A 25,408-nucleotide genomic window follows, 5' to 3' on the forward strand; every position below is an offset into this window, starting at 1 on the left:
GCGGCGGAGTTCGTCGCCGGCGCGCCCGCGCCGCCGACGCACCGCGTCCACGTCCGCGCGCCCGCGGCCGCGGCCGCGGCGGCGCCGCCGCGCGCGCCGCGGCGCCGCGCGGCGCCGGCGACGTCGGCGCCGCTGCTGTCCCTCTCCGGCGGCCCCGGCGACCGCGAGCTCGCCTTCCTCCTCGGCGAGGGCCGCGGCCGCGGCGACGACGACGACGACGACGACGACGACGGCGGCGACGACGGGCCGCCGCGCGGCGCGGTCCGCGCGGACGACGACGACGACGACCTGCGCGACGACGACGACGACGACGACATGGACGACGTCGACGACGACGACGACGACGACGCGAGCGCGCCGGAGCCGGCCGCGCGCGCGGGCGGCGCGGGCGGCGACGACGACGACGACGACGACGACGACGACGACGAGTTCCGCGGGGACCGCGCGGACGACGGCGAGCCCGCGCCCGCGGCGGCGCCGGCGCCGGCGGCCGACGCCGCGGCGCGGGCGCGCGCGCCGCCGCCGAGTAGGGCCGACGCGGCCGCGAGCGACGACGCGGGCTTGGACGCCGTCGCGGAAGCCGCCGAGGCCGCGGACGCGGCCGTCCGCGCGGCGCTGGCCGACCTGGCGGCCCCGGCGCCGCCGCCGTCGCCGCGGCGGCGCAAGCGCGACCGCGGCGGGTCCGCGCCGGAGGCGCCCGGCGAGGCGCGCGCGGGCCGGCTCCGCGACGCGCGCGCGGCCGTCGAGGCGCTGCTCACGGCGTCGCACCGCGAGGACCGGCGCCGCCGCGAGGCGTTGGCCAGCGCCGCCCGCGCCGAGGAGCGCGGCGACGGCCCGCGGCGGGCGGGCGGCGGCGCCGCCGTCGCGCTCTGCGACGTCTACGAGCGCGACTGCGCGGCGCTCCACGGCGAGCTCCGGCGCGCGGCGCGCGAGGCGAGCGAGACCGTGGCGCGCATGCGCGCCTGGTACCTGCGGGACGGCGGCGGCGAGGTTCCGGACGACGGCGACGAGTCCGACGACGGCGTCGCGCTCGAGGCGCCGCGGTGCTCGCGGGCGGCCGCCGCGGCCGTCGGGCGGCTCGCGGCCGTCGCGGGCGAGCTGGCGAAGCGGCCCCGGGGCCGCGACGCGCTGGACCGCGCGGGGGTCGCCGCCGCGCTGCTCGGCGCCGCCGCGCGGCCCGCGACGACGGCGGGGTCCCGCGCGGAGTGCGGCCGCGCGCTCCGCGAGTTGTGCGCGCGGAGCGGCGGCGCGAGGACCGCCGTCTTCCTCGAGCTGCGGCGCTCCCGCGACGCCGCGCTCGCGGGCACGGCCCCCGCGGCCGCGGGCCGCGCGCTGCGCGTCTTCCGCGACCACGTCGCCGCGCCGCCCGCGGACCGCGACGGCGCGGGCGGCGCCGCGTTGTTCGAAGACTCCGAGGCCTTCGCGCGGGAGACGGCCAAGCTCGCGGCGCCCGTCGACAGCCCCGAGGCCGCGGAGCACGTGCTCCGGCCGGCGCTCGGCGTCCTCTGCAAGCTCGCGGCTTCGGAGGGCCGGGGCGGCGGGACGCTCGCGTGGCTCCGGTCCGAGCTCGCGGCGGCGCCCACCGCGGCGTCGGACCGGCGCCGCGCGCTCGCCTGGATCTCGCCGGACATGGCGTTGCGCGCGGCGAAGCTGCGGCGCGCCCTGCGCTGCCTCCGGGGCGCGCCCCTGGACCGCGCGGACGGCGCGCGGACGGTGGACGGCTGGTTCGCGGCCGCGCTCGCGTCGCCCGCGCTCGCGTGCCGGCGCCAGGCGAGCCTGCTCTTGTTGGCCGCCTGCGGCGAGGAGCCGGCGCCGGGCGTGGTGAACACGGCCGGCGCGCTGGCCGGTTTGGAGTTCGCGTGCGCGGCGCTCGGCGCCGTCGCGGCGGGCGGCTCGGCGAGCGGCCGCGGCGACCAGCTCGTGGCCGCGGTCTTCGAGCTCGTCGCCGACGAGGGGCCCCGGGGGCCGTCGGAGGCGACGCGGGCGCGGCGGGCTTATTTGCGGGCCCGGGGCTTCGGGGGCTTCGCGTGCCGGCTCGCGCGGTTGGAGGCGGCGAAGGTCCTCGACCGCGACGACGCGCTCGCGACGCGGCGCCGCGGCGGCGTCGACGCGCTGGCGTCCATCGCCGTCGCGGGCGACGGCGCGCCGGGGCTGCTGCCGCTGGCGGACCTCGCGATCGCGCTGCGCGCGCCGGAGCGGCCCGGAAGCCCGGCGTCCGAGGGCGAGGAGTCGGCCGCGTCCGCGGCCGCGCGCGCGGCGCGCCGCGAGGCGCTCCACGTGCCCCTCGAGGCGACGCTCGCGCTGCGGGAGCTGCGGCTGCTCCGCAGCGTCGACACGGAGGACGCCGCGGAGATGCTCGCGAGGGTCGCGCGCTTCGCGCCGGCCGCGGACCCGTCGAAGGCGCGCCGCGACTGGTTCGCCGCGCCGGAGCCCGCGGCCGCGGCGCCCAAGTGGCGCCGCGAGGACCGCTACGCCTTCCTCGCCGCGGCCTGCGACCTGCTCCGGCGGCGCCGCGCGCACCGGCTCCACGCGCTGGCCGAGGAGCCGCCGCCGCGGCTGTCGGTCGCGTCCGTCGAAGGCCTGCTCCGCGACATGGGCGACGCCGTGTGCCCGAAGAAGGCCAAGGCGCGCGTGGCGCTCCAGCTGCGGCGCGCGCCGACGCAGGAGGAGTTCTTCCGCGGGAATCTCCCGAGGTCGGCCGTGGACTTGGACGACGTGCCCGCGTCGACGCCGCGCGGCGCCGGCGGCGCGCGCCGCGACGACGACGACGACGGCGGCGGCCGCGAGCCGACGATGGGCGACGTGCGCAACAAGATCGCCAAGGACCTGGACATGGCCGACGCGGCGGAGATGCTGGAGCTCGTGGTCTGCGACCGCATCGTGAATTTGGACTTGCCCGTAAGAGGGGTCCACGCGCGCTTGTGGGCGCCCAAGGCGAACGCGCCGCGGTCGCGCGCGCACCGGCGCCAGCTCGGCGCCCTCGCCGCGGCGCTCGGCGGGCCGTCCGTGGGCGACGACGACGACGACGACGACGTCGACGACGACGACGACGACGACATGCGCGACGACGACGACGGCGACGACGACGACGACGACGACGACGACGAGATGGACGAGGACGACGTGGACGACGACGACGACGACGGCGACGCGCACCCGCTCCTCGACGACGACGACGACGACGAGCTCGACGACGACGACGACGAGGGCGCGGCGCACCCGGCCATCGCGGCCGCGTCGGCCGCGCTCGGCCTCGCGTCGCCTCCGGCGCTCGGCGGCCGGAGCCCGCGGTCGCCGGGCTCCGGCGACCGGTCGCCGAAGCGGCGGCGGCGCGCGAAGCGCCAGCTGCCGCCCATGCTCGTGACCTACCGCTTGACGGGCGTCGACGGCGAGGCGACGGAGGAGCGGCTGGAGACGCTGGGCGGAGGCGGCGCGAAGTCGGACGCGGCGGACAAATACGCGGCGACGGCGGCCATCGCCGCGGCGGACGGCCTCGTGGAGCTCGTGCGCCTGGTGGCCACGGGCGACGAGGCGCTCGTGCCCCGGGCGCTGAGTTTATTGCGCATGTGCGCGCAGGTCGAGGCGCACGCGCGGCAGCTCGCGGAGCTCGGCGCGCCCGGCGCGCTATTGGCGCGGCTCGTGTCCGCGCTCAAGGCGCGGAGCGGCGCGACGGAGATGGTCGAGAAGCTGCTGAGTCTATTGGAGCGCCTCGCGCCCGCGGCCGCCGAGGCGTCGTCGGGCGGGCAGGCGTCGCAGACGCTGTCCGACGACGACGGGTCGCACTTGGAGACGTTGGTCGGCGGCCTCGGCGACCCGCGCGTCGCCGCGGCGCTCGTGCGGACGCCGGCGCTGCGCAAGGCCGTCTGCCGCCTGTTGCCGGCGCTCGCCTACGGCAAGAAGGACGCGGCGGATTCGCTGGCCGCGCGCGTCGCCGACTGCGCGAGGGATTTGGCCAGCTGGGCGACGTGCCGCGGCGACGACGCGCGCGTCGAGGCGTCGTGCCTGCGCGAGGCCGTCGAGGGCCTCGGCGGCTTCGGCGATCACGACGCCCTGGCGCCGGGCGCCGAGGACGTCGGCGACGCGCTCGCGAGGGTCGGCTTTGCAAAGTCATTGGCGGAGGCGCTGGCCGCCGCTTTACCGAAGCGGTTCCCGAAGCTCGCCTGGGCCGAGAAGCGCGCCGACGTCGCGAGCCCCGCGGACTGGGTCGCGGCCCTCGACGCGGCGACGCCGACCATCGAGGCCTGCGTCGACGGTCTGCGGGGCTGCTGCCTCGCGTCGCGCGCCTGCGGCGCCGCGGCGCTCGCCGCGGGCGCGCTCGCCGCGTGCCACGGCCTCGAGGCGCTCCAGGCGCCGAAGCACCGCGGCGCGTCGCTCAAGGCCGAGGCGCTCCTCGACGCCGTCGCGCGGTCGCGCCACGGCGGCGCCGCGGCCGCGGTTGTTGAGTTACGGAAAGCTTCTTCCGACGCGCGGAGCGCGTACGCTTTGAAACGGCGCGCGCGGACGCTCAAGCGCCTCGGCCTCGAGGCCCCCGAGCCCGCGGCGGCCAAGGCGGCGCCCGCGCCGGAGGAGGACCCGGAGCTCGGCGGGCCCCGGTGCGTCGTCTGCCGCGAGGGTTTCCGGTCGCGGCCCCGCGACGCGCTCGGCTGCTACGTCTTCTCGAAGCTGGCCGTCGCCGACGTCGGCCGCGGCGACGGCGCGTTTCTGTTGGACGACGACGACCGGAAGCCGCGCGCCGGCGCCGGCGGGCGTTTGGCGTCGGCGCCGTCCGGCGGGTCGTCGCGCGCGGCGCCGCCGGCGCTGTGCTCGTCCGTGTCCGCCATGCACTGCATCCACGTGTCGTGCCACCGCGACGCGACGCGCGCCGAGCGGTCGCTGCGGAGCCCGCGCAACGAGTGGGACGGCGCGACGCTGCGGAACTCGCGGGTCCTGTGCAACTCGATCGTGCCGCTGAAGCCGCCGCCCGGGGCCGGCGGCGACGACGGCGACGGCGACCGCGCGGCGGCGGCGGCGGCCTACGCGTCGGCCGTGGACCGCCACTTCTCGCGCGCCGCGCAGCTCGGCGTGCCGTCGTCGAGCGGCGGCGGCGCGCAGCGGACCTCTCGCTTCGCGCTCGCCGCGCACGACGCGCGGCTGCTATTATTGCGCCTCGCGCACCGCGAGCCGCTCCACGACGAGTGCGGCGGCGGGTCCCGCGAGTCGAACGCGCACCTCGGGCTCTACCTGCTCCAGCTCGCGGGCCACCTGCTGGCCGCGCCGCACGCGGCCGACGACCGGTCGCGCGTCGCCGACCTCCGGAAGGCCTTCGCCGCCAGGACCAGGGACCTCGACGTCTTCGCGACGGCGTCGGCGCCGGCGCCGGCGCCCGCGGCGCCGCGGGGCCGGTCGCCGTCCGCGAGCCAGCCCGGCGACGCGGCCGCGCAATTGGCCGAGGCCGCGCCGTACGTCGCCTTACTCGGCCTCTTCGCGCGCGGCGCGGACTGGGGGCCCGCGCAGCGGCGCCTCTACGCCAAGCTCGCCCTCCGGCGCGCGTTGGACCGCGCGCGGACGCGCGCGGCGGCGTCCGCGGCCGCGCGCGACCACCGGCGGCACCGCCGCGGCGACGACGCGCCGTCGGCCGCGGCCGCGTCGCCGCCGGCGAGCCCCCGCGACGGCGCGCTCGACGCGGCGACGGCGACGCGCGCGCGCACCTACGCCAAGAGCGGCCTCACCTACGTCGCGCTGCTCGACAAGCTCCACGCGCTCGTCGACGTCGCGGTGCCCGCGCGAACCTCCGACGGCGGCGGCCGCGTCGACCTCCACGCGGGCGACCACGCGCGCGTCGCGGCGGCCGCCGCCGACCTCGCGACCTTCTACGACGACGACCTCCGCGACGCGGACTCGCCGGCCGACGTCCTCGACAAGCTCGACCTCGGCGCCGCGGGCCTCGACCTCCCCGACGACGTCCGGACCACGATCTTCGGCTGAGTTGGAGTTGCGTGCACCCCCACCGCTGCACGCCCCTCCCGCTCTCCCTGTGTCGTGCTCCTACGTAAGGGCGTCACCTGTGAGACTTCCGTGCGCTCGATTTAAGAATGGCGCCTATCGTGACGTAATCGTGCGGCGAATGTGAAGCTCAAATTCTTCAAAAACGAGCACCGCGCCAGCGAAGCGCTTGTTGTGTCGGACGATCGCGCCTGCTGTCAACGCCGTTAGCCCCTCCTGGACGCTCCGAGAGGCCGACGACAAACCCCAAAGCCGTTCAAAGCAAAACAACCGCCGCCCGCAACCGTGCGCCCTCGCCCGCGCGCCCAACTGTCCCGCAGAACACACACCTGTGGCAAATTCCGCGCCCGGTGGCACCATGGCCCCGACGACGAAGGCGCTCGCCCTCGCGCTGTCGCTCATCCCGAGCCTCTCCTTCCGCGCCCCGGCCGCCGCGCCGCGGACCTCCACGCGCCGCGCGGCGAACTTTCACGCCGAGGGCGATCTGAGCGGCGACTTCCAGCTGAGCGGCCTCTGGAAGCTCGAGCGGCGGCCGTGCGTCGACGAGGCGCTCCCCGCGGCCGTGCCCATCCAGCCGTCGTGGTCCGGCTGCCGCTGGACGTCGCCCGCGCGCGCGCGCGTGCTCGCCGACAGCGTCCTCGTGACGCTCGATTCGAGGGGCGGCTTCTCGACGCCGCCGGAGACGCCCGCGGACCGCGCCGTGCGGGGCCGCTGGTCCTGCGACGGCGCGGAGCTGAAGATGAGCCGCTTCGGCCGCCACGCCTGCAACGTCGTCGAGACCTACACGGGCAACTACGAGCGCGGCGAAGGGGTGAGCGGCACGATGTTGTTCGGGGCCGTCGAGCCCGAGTACGCGGGCACGTTCACGATGACGCAGCAGCTCGCGAGCCTCCAGCCCGTGGTGGAGAACGTCAAGCCGAACCGGACCACGCCCCTCTTCAAGTGCGACCAGATCGTCGGCAAGTGGAGCCTCGACTTCTCGTCCGAGACGTCCATCTCCGCGTACGAGGTCGTGCTCTACGGCAACCGCACCTGGGAGACGACGTCGGACCTGGGCAACGGCGCCAAGCTCGCGGGCAAGTGGAACCTCTTCGACTCGGGCATCGACCTCACGTCGGGCATCGACGGCTCCGGCGGGCGCATCTGGCTCTGGCTCCGCCGCTTCGGCGGCTCGACGGCAGTGACGACGGGCGTGCACCTCAACCACGACAGGCTCTACATCGGCGCGCTCACGGCCGCGCCGACGCCGCCGGGCGCCGACGACGACGCGCCGCCGTCGCCGCGCCGCATCAAGGGCCAGGTCGCCATCGGCTGGTCCACGGAGCCCGCCTTCATCGGCTCCTTCCGCATGAAGCTGTGTGGAAATCAACCACTCGTTTGGGGGGTCCCCACCAAACTTCAGAACTCTCTATCTCGGCCAAATCGAAGTCGATTCGGCTGATTTTTGGACGAATCGATTGCTCTCATCGAGTTCTCGAAGCACAGCGAAAGAGTCTGGTCCAAATCGGTCGATTACGCGCACATTGAAGTCGGGTTGAAGATTTGATTTCCACACAGGCATGAAGCCCGTCTGGGACGACAACAACGACTGAGCACACACCACCAAGACCCTCCCTTCCTTTCTCTGCCTGCACATATGTAAGATACTTCCCTGTAGGGCCTGGCCGTCGAGACGCCGATTTGCTCTCGCCCCTCGACCACTCCCCTCGTTCTTACAAGTACTAGAAGTAGCGGAGCTAGCAGAGTGCCAGGCTGAACTTGATCGTCGGCGAGGCCTGCGTGGGTGGTGATCCTCCAGCCGAAAGACGACGGACGAAGAGCTGCTCCAGCTGTTTCGGATCGAGCTCGGAAAGAAGCACGCGAGCATCGCCCAATTCGACCGGTAGCTTCGAATCTTGGAAACAGATCACCTTGAATGCGACGCCGGGCGCCGAGACGGCGGGCCCGAGAGCGAAGTGTTCGTTAAAGACGATCTCCGTCGCGGTATTTGCGAGACGCTTCGTCGCGGAGCAGCCCTTCATCGTCGGGGCGCACTTAACGCCCGTTTCACCCTTCGTGAGTCGAACCTTGCAGTAGCACCCGAAGGCCTCGCTCGAGCGAGCGTCAGTTCCAGCTAGCGACATGATCGTGACATGGAGCATACGCGCGGCGGAGGCGCGTGGCGGCTCGGGCAGCTTCGCGGCGGTGGCGCGCACCGACGTGAGGAGCGTCTGGTAGAATTTTGATTTCGCGAATTGCATGAGTTCGCAGACGCGCGTCGCGTTGAACGGATGCGATTCCGCAAAGATCGCGCTCGCAGTGAGGAGTGGGGAACGAGCGGCTGCCGTCATCGCGGTCTCGGTCTGGCGCAGGTACGCTTCGACGTCGACGTCGCGCAGCCCGCTCGCGAGCTTCGCAAAAACCGAGACGGCGACGCGCGGGTCAGCCACGACGAGGAGACCGATGCGGTCCGCGGAGAGCTCCGACGCGCGGTACCAGCGGAGCAGGTAGGCCTTGATGGCGAGGAAGCCCACCACCGACAGACTCGTGGCTTCGACGGGGTGGCGTTCCATTCCGCCGTTGATGACCTCCACGGCGACGTCGTGGTACACGCCGTGCTCGCAGACGAGGTGGCCGAGCTCGTGGCCGAAGACGAATCGGAGCTCGCTGGCATCAAGGATGTTGATGAGGCCCGACGTAATGACGATGAACGGACGACCGACCTGGCGGGCCATGGTGTACGCGTTCGGGATCGGGTCGTTCTTGATGTAGAGCGTCGGCGGCGGAGGATTCGCGTTCGACGACGCGTCGACGCCGATCGCATTGCACGCGTCGACGTAGCAGGCCCAGATATGCGGCTTTTGGGATGGACCAACCTGGAGCGATCCAGCGACGTACTTGATCTGAGCACTTTCGACCGCGCCAGCGCCCATCACACGCACGTACGTGGGCACGGCGGGGATGCGCGTAAGGACGGCGAGAAGCCGCGCGTCGGCGGGATGGATGAGGTTGGGCGTACCGTGGCACTCGAGGCCGTGCTTGAAACTGCTCCCCTGGAGGCTGAGCATCGACTGTGCGTCCGCCGATACGCCGCCGCCGCCGTGCCGGTCGCCGCTGGATCGTTCGCACCGCGTCAGGAGCTCGATCGCCTCGTCGAGGCTCGCGAGGCCGCCGCTAGCCAATGCCGACGTCTCGTCGGGCGTGAGCCGGAAGCCGAGCCCCGCGACTTGCATCAGCGCCTTGGTCGCCTCGGGCGAAGGGGCGCTCGTGCCGGAACCGACCCACTTGCGGACCCGAGCCCACTGCCGCCGGCGGAACTTGGAAGCGATGCCCGGCGTCGAGGACCACGACTGGCCGATCGTCAATCGCGCTGCATACTCCCAGCCCTGGGCATCCGTTCCGGAGCCATGATCGCGGACGATCCGCCACGGTGTGACCCATTCCCACCGAGCGCTCGGGAGGCCGCCGCCGTCTTCGATGCCGACCTTGCAACGGACAACGGCGCGAAGCGCGTCCAGCACAGCGTCGGACGTCTCGTCCGACGGGTCGACACGGCTCAGGCGCTTCGGGTCGCCGTACCCCAGATTTTGCAGATTCTTGTGTGACCAACCGCGTATTGCGTTACCCATCGTAACCGAAGAGAATCGCTGCGATTCATAGACCCGTTCTGTGACCACGAAGCTCGTCCCTTCGTCAGGGTGTGGTTCTTTCCCCACGACTACGGACGTGGCCACCGGAAGGTCGTCGAGCCCCTCTCCTAGGTCGCTGGCAACCTGGACTTTGTCCGGCGCGTCGGCCGCGGCCTCGAGCTGAGCGTTCGGCGCCGCTGGTGGCTCCGGCACCTCTCGAGCATCGCTCAGTGCGTGCGGTGGTGACTCAGGAGGAGGTACCGCCGACGTCTCTGCGTCGTCGACGGTAGCCTGGCGAGCTGCTGGCTCCGAGACTGCGAGCACTTGTTGCGACGCCCATTCTTCTGAGAGTGCGCGCTTGGCCTTTTGCTTGTGTCGTTCCCAGAAGAGCCTCCGGTCCTCTGCAGGCTGCTGCGAGCTCAAATTGTTGCTGTCTGGCATCTTGAGCTCCGCGCCGAATTTGCCGACGGCCGTCGCCGCGGCCGCGGGCGCGGGCGCGGGCTTCTCGGCCGCGGGCTTCTCGGCCGCGGGCTTGGGCCGCGACCCGCCGAGGCCCAGGCGCTGGCTGCCGCCGTAGGCGGCGTAGGGCGACGCCGCGGGCGCGGGCGCGGGCGCGGCCGCGGGCTTTTTGGACACCGCCAGACCGTCGTAGACCGCGGAGAGGAGCGAGCTCCGCGCGGGCGCGTCGAAGAAGACGTCGCCGTCGGCGTCGGGTTCGGGCGCGCCCCCGGCCTGCTTCTTCGGCGCGTTGCTGTACATGTCCGCGTCGTCGTCCTCGTCCGCCTGTGTGCCCAGCTGGCAGCGCGGGCTCCAACACGCCCGGCGTTCCCCGAAGAGCAACAACTCGTGAACAAATTGCTGCTGAGATTGCGATTTAAGTGGCGGCTCGATGACTTCATCATTGCCCTGCTACCCCGAGGCTGCGCATGCTGCGGTGGCAGCGGTGATTGCGAGGTGGTCCGACTCCAGCAACAGCGCCACCCTGATGCCACGATGCTCCTCCTCGCGGCATTGATCGCGACCGCTGCGTCGAGCATGCGCCTGCCTAGCAGCGTGATCCACGACAACACCGTGCGCTACTTCGCGTTCGGCTCCAACCTCGATCCGAGCAAGATGGCGTCGCGCGGCAAGAACGCGTCGGCCATCCCCTACGCGAAGCGCTGGGCCTGCGTCGCGCACGGCTACCGCCTCGCTTTCAACATGCGCGGCTTCCCGCCGCTCGAGCCGGCGATGGCGTCCATCGCCGAGAGCGCGGACGACGAGTGCCCGGGCTGCGTCTACGAGATGGCGCTCGACGACTACGAGGCGCTCTGGCGGAGCGAGGGCGGCGCCATGCCGCGAAGCCCCTACCGCGAGGTCGTCGTCCGCGTGTCGCGGCCCGACGGCCCCGACGTCGACGCCGTGACGCTCGCGGCCGAGGACTGGTGCCGGCTCCGGTCGGACGCGATCCCGTCGAAGCGCTACCTGGGCATCATCGAGACGGGCGCAAGGTCCCTGGGCCTCGAGGCCCACGCGGACGCGCTGGCGAAGATGCCGCGCGCGGACCCGTCGCGGCTGCTCCGACTCGTCGCGACGAGCCACGGAACGATCTCCATCGCCTGCTACCGCCTCGGCCTGAGCGGCCTCCTCGCGCCCGTGCGGCTCTGGTGCTACGCGTGCCTCTACGGCGGAAACTCGCCGCTCCTCCGCTTCGCCTCCGAGGCCCTCATCGCGACGGCGCTCTTCCCGGGCGCGGTCCTCGGCGCGGTCGTCCGTTTGGCGCGGCGCGCGCTCCGCCTGCCGGCCCTGTCGTTCGCGCCGCCGTCCTAAAACGTTACGGTCGCTCGCTGATCGCGCCGCGCCGCGGCCGCGTCGCGCCGCCGTAGAAGCAGCAGTCGAGCCGCCTCGGCGGCGGCGGCGGCGGCGGCCGGCACCGCCGCGCGAGGTCCGCGAGGAGGTGGTCCCGCTGCGTCGTCATCGCCGCGAGCGCCGCCGTCGACGCGGCGTCGGACGCCAACGCGGCGTCCAAGCGCCGCTCCAGGAGCGCGGCCTTGAGGCGCAGGTCGCGGTTTTCGAAATAGTCCAAGCGGAAGAACGACGGCGCGGCCGCGGGCGCCGCGCCGTCGTCGGGCGCGCCGAGGAACGCGCGGAGCGCCCGCAGCGACCGCGGGTCGAGGACGTCGCGCTTCCCCAGCACCTCGTTGAGCCAGCGCTCGAGCTGGAGCTCGCGGGAGCTCCGGGCCCTGCCGGGCGCGCCGCCGCCGCCGAAGCGGCCCGGGAAGCGCGCGTCGAAGCCGCCGAGCCGCGTCTGCGTCCGCAGCGCGTCGCGGAGCTCGCGGAACGCGGTGTAGCGCCGCTCCGCGTCGAGGACGACGTCGCCCTTCTCGCAGCGCGTCACGACGCGGTACCAGGTGACGCCCTTGCCCGTCTTCGGATGGTCGTCGACGCGCACGCTCGCGACGCAGCCGCGCGGGATGGTCGGTGTCGCGAGAGATGCGTGCAGCGAGGGCGTGGAGATGGAGCGCTGCATTGCACCGATGAATGGGCTGCCTCTGCGTGCTCGCAGGCTGCAAAGGTGAGCCGATGAATGGGCCGCCGATGAATGGGCTGGCACCGATGAATGGGCTGCCTAGGTGTGCGCGCAGGCTGCTTTGAGAACTGCCTATGTGTGCCGTCGACGAGCGCGACTGGCGCCAATGAGACGTAATGAGGGCTGCCGCGATCGCCTTCCTGCAACTTTTACATCAACTCCCTGTGCACAATTCAGGAATGAACGCTCTGTCGAGGATCCTGATGGCAGCAAGAGAGGAGTAAAAATCCTCGCCTTGAATGCTCGCGATGACCTCCTGACCGCGCCAGAAAAACGCACAGTCTTTTCAACGTCGCGTCCCAAATTCGCACCGTGATCGCGCGGGCGTCGCCGGTCCCGACACGGCCGCCGTCTACCCTCTCTCGGCGGAGTGGGGGCAGCCCCCGACCATCATGGAGGACTTCGCCGACGACCTCCAGAGCCTGGGGCCGCGCGACGGCGCGGACGACGGGGGCCTGGACGCGGCCGACGAGGGCCTGCCGCGGGAGGCCATCGACGTCGACTGCTTCGACGAGCTGCTCAACGCGCCGCTCGTCGACTCGCCGCGAAACGCGCGCCCGCCGTCCGCGGCCGGCGACGAGGAGCGGCGCCTGGCGAGCGGCGAGGTGATGCCCTTCGAGACGGTGCACGCCTGGCTGCGCAAGCTCGCGACCGGCGGCGACGCGCCGCGGACCCTGCCCCTGCGGCCGTCCGCGTCGCCGTTCGCGCCGTTCTCCGGGCCGTCGGCGGCGTACGTCGTCTCGCGCGCGCGCGCGGAGGGCCGCGGCGAGTCGGGCGGCATCTCCGTGGCCTTCCAGTCCGTGACGAACGGCGAGGCCTGGTGGGCGCCCGACGAGCTGCGGGGCGTCGTGCGGCGGCCCATGGCGCGGCGCGTCCGGAGCGGCGAGGGCGCGGGCCGCGTCCACGGCTACCGGGGCTGGCTCTACACGCTGACGGCGCGGCCCGACGCGCGCGCGCCGCCGGCGGCGGACCGCGGCGCCGACGTCGCCCTCGTCCAGCTCTGGCGCGACGGCGGCACCGGCGGCACGAAGCGCGCGCGCGCGCCGCCCGACGACGAGGACTCGAGCCAGTTCTGCGACTCGCTCAGCGACGCGGAGAACGGCGCGACGGCGCGGAGCGGCGAGCGGTCGTCGCGGACGCCGTCGCCCCGGGGCCTGCGCAAGCGGCGCGACAACCTGTACACGGAGGAGGACGTCGTGCCGCGGACGACGCGGTTCCTGCGCGACGTCGTCGTCGAGGGCGCGATCCGCGGCACGATCCGCGCGCCCGAGGGCGCGGCGGACTACGCCGAGTGGTTCCCCTGGCACGACGACGTCCTCGCGTCGCCCAAGCTCCCGCCGCCGGGGTCCGTCGTCGCCATCGACGCGCGGACGCAGAGCCTGACGCTCGACACGTCCGGCGACGGGCCCGTGCTCATCACGTCGAGCCGGCCGTCCGTCGCCGCGGGCGTGCCCGACGACGAGGACCGGCGCCGACGGGGCGCCTTGGTCGCCTTCGTGGGCCAGGTGCCCGTGCGCTGCGACGCGGGCGTGCGCGCGGGCGACACGCTCGTGCCGTCCGGCGCGGGCGACGGCGCCGCGGCCGCGGCGCGCGCGGCGCCCGGGGCGGTCCTCGGCGTGGCGCTCGGCGACGCCGGCGACGGCCCCGGGGGCTTCGAGGTGCTGTGCTTCGTGCGCTGGCACCAGGCCGTGCAGCGCGAGGTCGGCCGCGAGCTCGGCACGTGGGTCGCGCGGTGCGCGCGCGCGGGCAGCAACGGCATGTTCTGGCTGAGCCTCGTGCAGATCGCGCTGACCCTGGCGCTGACGCTGAACACGACGCGCGGCGCCGCCCTGGGCCGCAAGCCGCCGCCGCGGCCCGTCGCGCGGCCGAGCGGCGTCGATTTGGGCGAGCCCCGGTGGGAGCCAGCGTCCCGCGGCCGTGACGATTTTCGAGAGTTTTTGACTGGGAAAACGATGAGAAATCATTACCGAGGTGGTTGGTAGGTGGGAGCGCGTCCACATGTTCAGCAGCGTCATCATCGGGGTGGACCACGTCTGCCTCTACGGCCTCATCGCGCTCTACGGGCCCACCCTTCCCCGCCTGCGGCTCGTGATGGCCCAGTGGGTCGTGGGCCTGAGCACGCTGCCGGCGACGTGGGCCGTCTGGGGCCGCGTCTCCGACGACCTCCAGTACGCCTTCGCCTTCTACTTCGCGCTGCTCCGCGCGCTCTACTACGCGACGCTCGCAATGCTCGCGCGCGAGGTGCGCCGCGGCGACGTCGTCCCCAAGGGCCTCGCGTCGTGGCCGCGGACGCTCGCGTTCTTGCGGCGGCGCGCGGACGACATCTGGCCGCCGGCGACGATCCTGCTGTTGTTCGTCTACTGCATGTACGTCTACGACACGGGCGAATAATTACGTCGCGAGGAGCCACGCCGCGGGGAAGCCGAGGAGGATGCCGGCGAGGTGGCCGAGGAAGGACGCGCGCGGCACGACGGCCTGGACGAGGCCCGCGAGCACAAAGGGGGCCGCGTTGACCCGGAGGAACAGGACGCGCCGCGTCGAAAAGCACGACGCGTCGACGCCCGGCACGACGCAGTAGGACGGCGACCGGAGGGTCGCGACGACGACGAGCGCGAAGAGGACGCCGGAGAAGCCGACGGCCGGTGTCCGGAGCCAGGCGGCGTCTCCGTCGAGCCGCGACGCGGCGGCGGCGAGCGCGCAGCTGAGCAGGCCCGTCGCGGGTACGAGCGCGAGCGTGGCGAGCAGGTACGCGCCGGACCCGAGCACGTCCTCGAGCGCGCCGAGCGAATACGTCGACGACGCGTTGAAGAGCAGGTGCATCGCGTCGAAGTGGGCGAACGTCGACGTCACGAGGCGCGCGTACTGGCGGTCGTGCCACAGGGCATGCGCGGAGAGGCCGACGGCCGACGGCGCGACGTCCCGCGACCGCAGGCGCGCGAAGGCGCCGAGGTTGACAAGCAGCAGCAGCAGCGTGGTCGGCCGCGCGACGAGCTCGTCGAGCGCGGACCGCGGCGGCGGCCGGCCGCCGATGCGCGTCCAGCCCGGCTTCACGTCAGCGCCGCCTCGCAGCGCCGGCGCGGCGGCTGCGGCGGCGAGGAGGAGGAGTGTTGTTTGAGGTGCCATTGACATAGGTGATGCGATCATAATATGCGATCATCATGTGCGGCGCATTGGCAGCCCCATGCCGATCCCAATGCCGGTTCATCAATCGTTCACTGAACCTTCAAGGCCGACATCAATCGCGCACGGCGCGCGATGGACGAGGGCTTTTGCATCCATCCATGCGCGACACAATTGAGATAACAGCAGCAACCGCATGGTCCAAACGAGAGACCTAAAAGTCCACGACCGCGCCGCGGGGGGCCGCACGGTCACCGTCGCTGCGGCGGACGCCGGCGTCTCCGTGCGCGTCGTGGTCCCGGACCAGTGGCTCGCGAGCGGCCGCTGCTGCGACATCCTCCTGGCGCGCTTCCTCGCGGCGCATGACCTCGCGCGCGACGCGCGCTACGACGACGGCTGCGAGATCCGCTTGCGCGTCCGCCGCGCGGGCCGCGCCGTCCGCTGTTCGACGCCGCTGTCGGACGTCGTCGGCCGCGGCGACGTCGCGGTCGACGTCGAGCGCGCCGCCGCCGCCGCCGCGCCGTCGGCGGACGCGGCGATCGACGTCGAGCGCGCCACCGCGGCCGCCGCGCCGTCGGCGGACGTCGCGGTCGACGTCGAGCGCGCCGCCGCGGCCGCCGCGCCGCTTCCGCCGCCCGCGACGCGCGGCGGCCGGGGCCTCGTCGTGACCTTCGTCTCGGAGGCCTACGCGCCGCTGCTGCACCTCTGGCTGCGGTGCGTCGAGCGGTCGGCCGCGGCCGTCGAGGTCGCGATCGTCGCCCTCGACGGGCCCGCGCGCGCGGCGGCGGCCGCGTCGCTGGCGCTGCGGCCGTCGCTCCGGGGCCGCGTCGTCGAGCGGTCCTGCGCCGTCGACGGCGACGACGGCCGGCGGCGGCTCTGGAGCCTGCGGCTCGACGCGATCCAGGACGCGCTACGAGACGCGGAGGCGCGCGGCCTCGACTTCGTGCTCCACAGCGACGTCGACGCGTTCTGGATCGGCGACGCCTTCGCCGCCGCGGCCCGCCGGCTCGGGCGCCGGCTCGGTGCGTTCTCCGTGGACCTCGGCGGCCGCGCCGCGCGGCACAAGGGCTTCGCGCTCTGCCCCGGGTTCTTCCTGCTGCGCGTCGGCGCCGACGCGCGGGCCTTCGTCGCGGCGTGGGCCGCGGCCACCCGGGAGGAGCGCGACGACCAGAACGCGCTCAACTTCCTCGTCGACGACCGGCTCCTGAGCCGCGCGTGGCGCGCGACGGGCGAGGCCCGGCCCGCGGCGGGCCGGCGGCCCGCCGTCGCCGGCGCGCCGGACGCGGCGCTGGCGCTCCTGCCCTACGACGACTTCCAGCGGTGCCTCGCGAAGCACCCGCCGACGCGCGGCCGCCTGCCGACGCTGTGGCACCCGTGGCTCGACGCGACGCACTTCGCGCCCCGCGCCAAGGCCGAGCTCTGGGCCCTCGTCGTCGACGAGCTCCAGGCGGGGAGCACGGCCATCCTCGACGACTTCTACGCCGACTCCGCGCGCGCGTCGTCGACGCTGACGCCGCGCGCCATCGCCCGGCTCGCGCTGGGGCGGGCGCGGGCGGGCGTCACGTAAAAATTAGGGTGCAACAAAAACTGCAACAATCAAAGCACAATTACCACAGTCGGAAGGAAGGAAATCACATGTTGGGCGCAAAAACGCGCCCGCCCGCAGCCATGCGCCTCCTCCTCTTCGCGCTGGGCACGACAACAGCCCTCCGCGCGTCCTGGTCACCCATCACATCAAAAATCCAGCCGTCGCCGCGGTCCGGGGCGGCGGCGACGGCGACCACGGACGGCTCCGTCTACCTCTTCGGCGGCTACGAGGAGGACGAGGCCGGCGCGCGCACGGTCGTCGACGACCTCTGGCGCTACGACGCCGACGGCTGGACGCGCGTCGCCACGGGCGGCCCCGGCCCGCGGCTCTGCTCCGCCCTGGCGGCCGTCGGCGGCGAGCTGTTCCTCTTCGGGGGCTGGGACCCCGAGACCGAGGGCACGGGCGGCTCGATCCTCGACGACGTCTGGGCCTACGACATCGCCGCGGGGCGCTGGGAGAGCTGCGCGCCCGTGCCCGGCGGCCCCGCGTCGCGCCACGTCTGCTGCGCGCTCGCCGGCGGCGACGTCCTCGTCCACACGCATCGGTCGGAGACGTCCGTGCTCCTCTTCGACGCCGCGACGCGCGAGTGGCGCGAGCAGGCGACCTCCGGCCCGGCGCCGTCGTCGCGCGGCCTCCACGTCGCCGCGGCCGTCGACGCGGGCGTCGTCGTCTTCGGCGGCGCCGACAAGTCGGGCGCCATGTGCGCCGACGCGTTCGTCCTCGACGTGGCCACCTGGACCTGGCGCGCCCTCGGCGCGACGGGGCCCGCGGGCCGCGCGGGCGCCGCGGCGGCGCCGCTCGACGCCACGTCCGTCGTCGTCGCCGGCGGCGCCGCGCGCGGCGACGACGGCGGCCTCGACCCGCTCGGCGACGTCTGGGTGCTCGACGTCGCCGCGGACGCGTGGCGGCGCGCCGACGCCTCGGGCGACTTCAAGCCGCGCAACGCCCTCGTGCTCTGCCCCTCCGGCGGCGGCTTCCTCGTCCACGGCGGCTGGCGCCCCTTCGTGGAGACCTACGGCGACACGCTCGCCCTCGACGTGAGCTCGTCCTAAGCGCGGCTTGGTAGGCCTCCATTAGCTCGCCCGAAGCGCGGCCCGGCGCCGCGCGAGCTCGCGCCGGGCGCCGTCGTCGAGCCGGGCCTCCGCGGCCGCGTTGGCCGCGGCGTCGAGAGCGAGCCTGGGCAGCAAAAGGGTGCGACATTCCCAACTCAGTCAGGCTTCAAAGGCTCCGATCTCGGTCGTTTTCCGCTCGTTTCGGCTGATTTTTGGACGAGCGATCATCTCTCGGAGCGCTCTCGACGCGTGGGCGCTTTTTCCGGAACGCACGCGCGCGGAACACTCACGTTGAAGCGACGTTGAATCTCTCTTGTCCTGCCCAGGCGCTCGCGCGGCGTCGACGGCGCCGTCGTTCGGGAACGCGTCCCGGAAGCTCCGCGCGTAGTCGTCGGCGTGGAGGAGCTTGACGAGGGCGTGCTCGACGTCGGGCGCGCGGCGGCCCGCGGCGTCGGGGAGCCGGAGCGCGCCGTCGGCGGCGAACCAGAACGACGCGAGCGGCCGCGACCCGCGGCGCAGCGGGAGCGTGCGGTGGAGCGTCGCGCGCGACGAGAAGAGGACGAGCGTGTCGCGCCGCGGCGGCACGTCGACGGCGCCCGCGCCGCCGGCGCGGTAGAGCCGGAGCTCGCCGCCGTCCTCCGGCCCCCAGTCGTCCGCGAGGTAGAGGATGCCCGTGACGACGCGCCCCGTCGCCTCCGTCGTGTCGAAGTGGGCCGGGAAGCAGCCCCCCGGCCCGTGGCGCGCGGCCTTGACCTCGTCGACGCGCAACGCCGAACCGCCGAGCGCCGCGCCGAGCCGCGACCCCAGGACGCGCGCCGCGCCGCCGCCGAAGTCGCGGAGCGCGGGGCAGAGGCCCCGCAGCGCGACGACGGACGGGTCGTCGAGCACGGGCGCGCCCTTGGACGCGAGCTCCAGCTCCTCGACGCCGACCTTGGCCCGGATCGTCCGCGCGCCGCCTCCGGTCCGCAGCGCGTTCGGGGAAGCGCGCAGCAGCGACTGCGCGGCCGCGTTCTCGACGTCGTTGCCGAGCTTCGCCGCCAGAGCGCCGCCCGTGGCGCCGGTGACGACGACGAAGCCCTCGGACTTCAGCGCCGCCGCGCAGCGCGCCGCGTCGACGCCGGGCCAGGGGTCGCCGCCGCGCGCCTCCTCCTCGCCGTCGGACGACGCGTCGCAGCCGACGAGCGCCCAGAAGTCCTCCTCGTCCGAGCTGCCATCGAACCCGACGACCGCCTCCTCCTCCTCGTCCGCGGCGAAGCCCGCCTGCGCAGGCCGTGCCTCGAGGAGGCAAGCCATCGCCTTACACCCCAAAGCTGGTTGAAGCCTCCTTGAAGGCCAATTTAGCCGAGTTGACGTCCCCGTGCGCGCCCCCTTGCTCATTTCAACCGCCGGACGCTAAACTGAACCGCGTTAAAGCACCTCCTGCGCATGTTATGGTCGTGGGGTTGCCCCACAGGGGCGGGTCCGGTGCCGTCTTAGAAAGGACCCAGGACGCGGCGAAGTTGGGCCGGCTTTGAGACGACAGGATGCCCGTCTCAGGCTATGGGAATCCTGTCTGCGCGCGATCCAAGAACCACTTCTGCAGCAGTTTCCACGGGCTCGATAGAAGTGACACATGCAGAGTTGCCGTCAAGGCCGAAACCGTTCGCGCACGACCGAATGACAGCGCCATCGAGGCTTCCGTCATGAGGGTGGATGAGCATGTTCGATGTGTCCGGTTCCTGCTCGAAGAGGCGTTTGGCGTAGCCGGGGAACTCGTCGCTGCCGAGGTATTCTTCGTCGTCGGCCGCCCCGGCGACGTCGAGGAGGTGCACGCGTAGGACCCCGGGAATCGTCATCATGTTGTTATCTGCCTCATCGTCCTCGACGTACCGCAGCATGAATTCATTCTCTGCGTAAAACCAATCGAACGGCGCGGCGCAGAGCCGCCAGACGAGTTGCAGGAGATCTCGCGGACGCCACGCTCCCGCGCCCTCGTCGCCGGATACCAGCTCGGCGAATTCCAAACATGCCGCCTGGCACAGGGCCCCGCGAGCATAGGTCTCCCCCTCCTGGCAGCCCTCGACCATGTATTCCCAGCGGCAGAGAGTTGCCCACGCGAGTCGGTCGTCGCCGCCGCGGCGAACGCGGACCGACCCCGAAAAGTAGTAGTCGTCCGGCCCTGACTCCTCGAGGCCCTCGGGGGCGCGAATCTTCTTCTCGCCAAACGTGAGATGCACCTGCGCCTCTCGGAAGGCCGCGACGCACTTGTAGTCGCGGATTTCGCCGAGCGGATTCCTCCCGTCCGGCATCATCCCGTCTGCACGCTCTCCATCAAATGGCGCATCCTCGTACTCCTCGGGCGCCCACGGACCGTGTGGACCGGCGTCGCGTCCGAAGTCAGTGGCGACAAGAAACGGATGCTCGTCGAAATCGCGCTCGTCCGAGCGAACAAACCAGCCCCATTGACGAGAATAAGAGCACTCCATGATCTCGGCCCGAGCCGCCTCGTCGTGCACGCCCTCTGCAATGGCATCATTCTCCGTCGTCGTCCAGCTTTGCGCCTCGCCGAACTTCTCGAGCGCGTGACGCGCTTGCTCCGTCGCCGCCTCGAGGTCCAAGCGGTACTCTGGCTGTGGTCCAGATTCGGTGGCCGCAGGCTTCGTCTTCTTCGCCGGCGGCTTCGCAGGCTTCTTCGCCGCCGGCTTCTTCTTCGCCGGCGGCGCAGGCTGCCGCTCGTCGGCGGCCGCAGGCTTCTTCTTCTTCGCGGGCTTCTTCTGCTTCGCCGGCGGCGCGGGCTGCCCCTCGTCCGAGTCCCGCGCTGGCGCCGCTCGCACGCGCTTCGACTGGAGGATGTTCGCGGCGTCGATCTCGCCGCCTGCCATGCTCGAGCAACCGGTACTTTAGAACTTGGAGGTCGGCGGAGCCCTGCAAGTTTCCAAGTTTGCCGGGCAAGTTTCCTTACGCGTCCTCGGGGTCTCGTCGTCGCTGCTGGGCGGCCCGCGTCGGCGAGGGCGGCGCGCCGCCGGCGCGCTTGCACTCGTCGTGCCACTCCTGGATGTCGGAGCGCATGGAGTGGTTCGGCACGAGCATCTTGTGGGGGAAGACCTCGCCCGTGACCGGCGACGTGTCGTTCGTCGTGAGCCAGGCGGCGATGAAGGAGCGCTCGAACGTGTTGCCGCAGGCGCAGACGACGGGCTCGCGCATGACGTCCATGGAGATGGGGCAGTGCCAGGACGCGCGCGCGGCGACGGGCAGCGCGGCGACGGGCGGCGGCCGCGCCGCGCCCGGCCGGTCGCGCGCGGCGGCGACGGCGCAGAGGATGCGCCGCCGGGGCCCCGTCGGGACGCCCATCTGCACGTAGTCGTCGCAGGTCAGGTACGGCAGCGACGCGCCGTCGATCTCGTGCTGGCGGAAGCGCGGCAGCAGCCGCAGGAGGTCCAGCCCCCGCAGGAGCCCAACCACCGCCGCGTCGTCGTCGGCCTCGGGCGGCGCCGGCGCGTCGTCGTCGCTCCCCGGCGCCGGCGCGGCGTCGCCCTCGGACGACGCGTCGGACTCGCGCCGCGCGGGCGCCGCGGCCTCGGGCGGCGGCGCCGCGGCCTCGGGCGCGGCCTCGGCCGCGGGCGCCTTGGCGCCCTTCTTCCGGCGCTTCCGCTTGGGCTTGGGCCGCGGCGCGCCCGCGGGCGTCGTCGGCTCCGCGGGGTCCGGCGCGTCCGCGGACCCGCCGTCGCCGAGGCTCAACAGGTCGCGCGCGGCCGCGTCCGCGTCGCGGATCGGCGCCAGCGTCGCGCGCGCCTCCTCGAGCAGGAACCGCAGCTGGGCGGCCTTGGCCGTGCCCGACTGCGCCTTCTCCAGCGCCCTGGCGAGCTCGTCGTCGACGGCGCCGTGGTCGAAGCGCGCGCCGCCGCGCGACGCCTCCGTCGCGGCCGTGACCCAGTGGTCCACGTAGGCCCGCGCCGTCGCCCCCGCGTCCTCGAGGCGCTTCCGCCGGCTCAGCCGCGCCAGGTCGTGGAGCGGGTCCGCGCCGGCCGCGAGGAGCCGCGCGGCCGCGTCCGCGTGGTCGTGGTGCAGCGCGAAGCACAGGGGCGTCGCGCCCGCCGCGTTCTCGACGTCGACGGCCGCGCCGGACTCGAGGAGCGACGCGACGCAGGAGCCGTGGCCCTGGAGCGCCGCCGCGTGGAGGCACCGGAGCCGCTTGCCGGGCACCGCCGCGTCCGGGTCCGCGCCGCCCGCCAACAGCGCCGCGAGCGTCTTCGGCCGCCCGGCGGCGGCCGCCGCGTAGGCCCCCGCCGCGGCGTCGTCCGCCGTCGCGCCGTGGCCCCGCAGCTCGTCGCACAAAGCCGCGGCGCAGTCGTCGTCGAAGAAGCCGTCGCCGGCGACGGCGAGCAGGCACGGCTTGCCCTCGCGGTTCCGCGCGCCCCCGACGGCCCGGTCCTGGTCCGCCCGCGCGTAGGCGAGCAGGCGCCGCGCGACGGCGACCTTGGGCCCCCGGTTCTTTTTGCGGGTCGCGCCGGAGAGGCAGCCCGCGAAGGGCGCGTCGCCGCCGCGCGTGCCCCGCGGCGACAGCGCCGCGAAGAGCGCCGTCGCGACCACATCTAAATCCGCGCCCGCGCCGTCGTCGTTGGCGACGACGACGACGCGGCCGTGCCGGGGCTCGAGCAGCGGGCTCGACGCGTCGACGGCGACGACGAGCGGCACGGCGCCGCTCGCGAGGCACCGGTCGACCTCGGCGCCGCGGCCCCGCGCCGCCGCGGCGACGAGGGCGCCGGAGTAGAAGGCCGTCGCCTCGTCGCAGGCGCTCAGGCCCGCGGCGAGCGCGCCGCCGAGGTCCGCGGGCGCGGGCTTCGCGTTTGGCGGCCTCGCGGACCGCGCGCGCACGCACGAGTCGTCGTCCCGCGGGCACGCGACGTCGCCGCCCGACTCCAGCGTCACGCGGTAGGGGCAGCGCGCGCCGGGGGGCCACTCGCGCGCGGGGCACCGGACCGCGGCGACGACGCCGCGCCGCCAGTCGCCGCCGAGCCGCCCTTGGTCGTCGCCGACGAGGACGTCGACGGCGTCGCCGACGGCGAAGCGGAGCGGCCGGTCCTGCGCGACGTCGGCCGGGGCCTCCCAGGGGTGCGCGCCCCCGTCGGCCTTGGGGCCCAGGGACTGGACGAAGCGGTTGAGGCCGCTGAAGAGGCTCGCGCTCTCGCTGTCGCTGTCCGAGTCGGCGTCCGTGAATTTGTCCCACTTGCTGTAGTCGCACATCGTCGCCGGCGGTCTCCGGGGGACCTGGGGGCGCGACCGGCGGGGGCGAACGACGCGAGACGGTAGACGGCCACAGCGTCCGACGCCCGATTCGAATGCTAGTATGAGGCTGCCCGGGTGATGCTTTCTTCAACTTGACTTCACACACTTCGCGCACTACTTCGCGCGCTGGTGCTGCCCCGCCAGCAAGCAGGCCACCGCGGGCCATGGCGACGAAGAAGAAGGACGCGAAGCGGCCGGAGCTGCCGAAGAAGAAGGCCGTGCTCATCGAGGACATCACGCCCGACATCCTCTTGGATCTGACGCCGGAGCAGCTCAAGGAGCAGCTCGACCTGCGCCACCTCGACGACCAGGGGCGCCGCAAGCCGCAGTCCCAGCGCGAGCCCTGCCCGACGCAGGACTTCGGCGGCTGCCTCTGCTACCAGATCGGCCCCAACAGCTGGTACCACCTCCCCGAGGACTGCCCGCACCACGACGCGCCGTCGACGGCCTACAGGCTCCGGGAGCAGCTCGAGCGCTACGACGAGCTGCTGGCCGTCGTGACGCCGCGCACGGAGGCGCGGAACAAGGCCGCCGCCGACGCCGAGGCCGCCGCGGCCGCGGGCCAGGAGGAGAAGGCCTACGACCCGCTCTACGACTGGAGCCTCTACTGCCGCGAGGACCACCCGCGGTGGCTCCAGTACAAGCGCGAGCGGGCCATGCGCGAGGCCGCCAAGGCCGCGGGCAAGATCCCCGACGGCACGCTGTCCTTCGACGGCGTCGACCGCTACGGCGCGGACGACCCCTTCCTCTACGGCTCGTACCGGCCGGAGGAGTACAACGAGTTCCACCGGCGCTTCCCCCAGGTCTACACCTTCGAGGGCGAAGAGCCGCCGCCGCCGCCGCCGCCGCCGGACGACCTTTCCGAGGCCGCGGCGCCCGCCGCGGCGCCGGGCGACGGGACGGCCGCGGACGGCGGCGCCGCGGCGCCCGCGCCCGCGGCCGCGCGCGCGGCGCCCGCGCCCGCCGCGGCCGTCGAGGCCCCGGCGGCCGAGGCCCCGGCGCCCCCGGCCGTCGAGGCCCCGGCGCCGGCGCCCGGCGCCAACCTCCGCCTCGAGCTCCCGCCGCCGGGCGCCGAGGCCCGCGCGCCCGCCGCGCGGCCGGGCACGCCCGTGACGCCCGTGCCGGAGTCGTGCGTCCCGGACCCGAACTTCTTCGACCTCGAGGACGGGCTGGACTAAGAAAAGTGTGTGTGTGGTGGCTCTTAGGTGGATCTGCATTGAGGGGGGTCAGTGGCGCCCTCGGCGCCCTCGGCGCCCTCGGGACGAGGGCGCCGCCCCCTCGGCCGACGCCCTCGGACCCTCGGACGGCGGATCGGCGCCCTCGGACGAGGACTCGGCCGTCGGACGAGCGCACGGCCGTCGGACGAGCGCACGTCCATCGGACGAGGGCGGCGAACCGTTGGTGACCCCCGGGCGCTGGATGTCCGGGCTGCATGATTGATGACAGGCTTTGCACCCGCGCCGCTCAGCGAATACGCGGAGATGCGCAACGATCTCAGTGGCTGCATGGGCCGCATCCTGACGGACGACGCGCCGGTGAAAACGGGACGTCCAGGCGATGGCGTCGGGGAACAGGCGGGCGATTCTCAGAGGCTCGGGTGGGGCGCGCTCGACGCCTCCCAACCCATCGACTCGTTTCGAGTCACTGCAGCATCGGGAATCGTTCGTCGTCACCCAGGCGTCGTCTCGGTACAAGGGCTGGGTCGTGAGACTCGAAATCGTCGAGTTCGTCCGGTCGGGGCTCGGGCGCCGCGGCGGTCCGACGGAGACTCCGTGATGATCCACGGCAGCACCAGCGTCAGCAGCCAGGAGAGATCATCCCTGGCCGCCCCCGGGCCACGCTCCATCATCGACTGGGGCGACTGCGCGGCCTAGGACCGACAGGACCTCGTGCCCGCGCCGACGTGTAGGCAGCCCACGGCGCCGCGAGGGGAAAGCGCCGCACGGCCGCCGCTCTTGGCTGCGCCCCGTCTCGGGGACCGTCGCGACCGTGGGCGTCAATGCCGGCACCCACGGCGCGCCCAGGGACGCCCAAGGGCTGCGCCTTTGGGCTGCCGCCCCCCCTCATAACCTTAAAACGACGGATGGCCGAAGGGCTGCTGATCGGCCGGGCGTGCCTTGGCCAATCAGCGGCCGTCGGCGCCCTCGGCGCCCTCGGCCCTTTCGGACCCTCGGACGCTCGGCTCCCTCGGACGAGGGGAAAATCCCTCAGCCGAGGGCGTCGG

The 25,408-nt window shown here is 73.6% G+C and overlaps 7 protein-coding genes across 7 annotated transcripts in view; 5 read left to right on the forward strand and 2 right to left on the reverse strand.

The window, feature by feature from the left end:
- The window catches only part of AURANDRAFT_71044 (hypothetical protein), a gene marked incomplete at both ends in the record, with an annotated part of 22,776 nt that extends 15,353 nt beyond the window's left edge, over window positions 1-7,423 (forward strand). Inside the window, 2 exons of the mRNA XM_009036085.1 lie at window positions 10-5,940; window positions 6,359-7,423. Of these exons, the coding sequence (XP_009034333.1) occupies window positions 10-5,940; window positions 6,359-7,423 (6,996 nt within the window). The remainder of the gene's footprint in view (window positions 1-9; window positions 5,941-6,358) is intronic.
- A 295-nt stretch (window positions 7,424-7,718) lies between these two features.
- AURANDRAFT_62209 (hypothetical protein) lies at window positions 7,719-9,194 on the reverse strand (the record flags this gene model as incomplete). Its single annotated transcript, XM_009036333.1, has 2 exons — window positions 7,719-7,757; window positions 8,178-9,194. The coding sequence occupies 2 exons, from the start codon at window positions 9,192-9,194 to the stop codon at window positions 7,719-7,721; spliced, it is 1,056 nt and encodes a 351-aa protein (XP_009034581.1).
- Window positions 9,195-10,583: 1,389 nt separating this feature from the next.
- Window positions 10,584-11,399, forward strand: AURANDRAFT_62210 (hypothetical protein; the record flags this gene model as incomplete). Its single annotated transcript, XM_009036086.1, has 1 exon — window positions 10,584-11,399. One exon carries the CDS (start codon window positions 10,584-10,586, stop codon window positions 11,397-11,399), a length of 816 nt encoding a protein of 271 aa, XP_009034334.1.
- A 1,152-nt stretch (window positions 11,400-12,551) lies between these two features.
- AURANDRAFT_62211 (hypothetical protein) lies at window positions 12,552-16,846 on the forward strand (the record flags this gene model as incomplete). The annotated part of the gene is made up of 3 exons (XM_009036087.1): window positions 12,552-14,053; window positions 14,142-14,525; window positions 15,466-16,846. The coding sequence occupies 3 exons, from the start codon at window positions 12,552-12,554 to the stop codon at window positions 16,844-16,846; spliced, it is 3,267 nt and encodes a 1,088-aa protein (XP_009034335.1).
- A 101-nt stretch (window positions 16,847-16,947) lies between these two features.
- AURANDRAFT_62212 (expressed protein) lies at window positions 16,948-17,919 on the forward strand (the record flags this gene model as incomplete). Its single annotated transcript, XM_009036088.1, has 1 exon — window positions 16,948-17,919. The coding sequence occupies one exon, from the start codon at window positions 16,948-16,950 to the stop codon at window positions 17,917-17,919; it is 972 nt and encodes a 323-aa protein (XP_009034336.1).
- A 2,937-nt stretch (window positions 17,920-20,856) lies between these two features.
- On the reverse strand, window positions 20,857-21,249 carry AURANDRAFT_62213 (hypothetical protein; the record flags this gene model as incomplete). Its single annotated transcript, XM_009036332.1, has 1 exon — window positions 20,857-21,249. The coding sequence occupies one exon, from the start codon at window positions 21,247-21,249 to the stop codon at window positions 20,857-20,859; it is 393 nt and encodes a 130-aa protein (XP_009034580.1).
- Window positions 21,250-23,348: 2,099 nt separating this feature from the next.
- AURANDRAFT_62214 (hypothetical protein) overlaps window positions 23,349-25,408 on the forward strand; it is a gene marked incomplete at both ends in the record, with an annotated part of 3,578 nt that continues 1,518 nt past the window's right edge. The window contains 2 exons of the mRNA XM_009036089.1: window positions 23,349-24,313; window positions 24,653-24,719. Coding sequence (XP_009034337.1) covers window positions 23,349-24,313; window positions 24,653-24,719 — 1,032 coding nt within the window. The remainder of the gene's footprint in view (window positions 24,314-24,652; window positions 24,720-25,408) is intronic.

The sequence above is a fragment of the Aureococcus anophagefferens genome, assembly GCF_000186865.1.
Source record: "Aureococcus anophagefferens unplaced genomic scaffold AURANscaffold_4, whole genome shotgun sequence".
NCBI classification, from domain to species: Eukaryota; class Pelagophyceae; order Pelagomonadales; family Pelagomonadaceae; genus Aureococcus; species Aureococcus anophagefferens.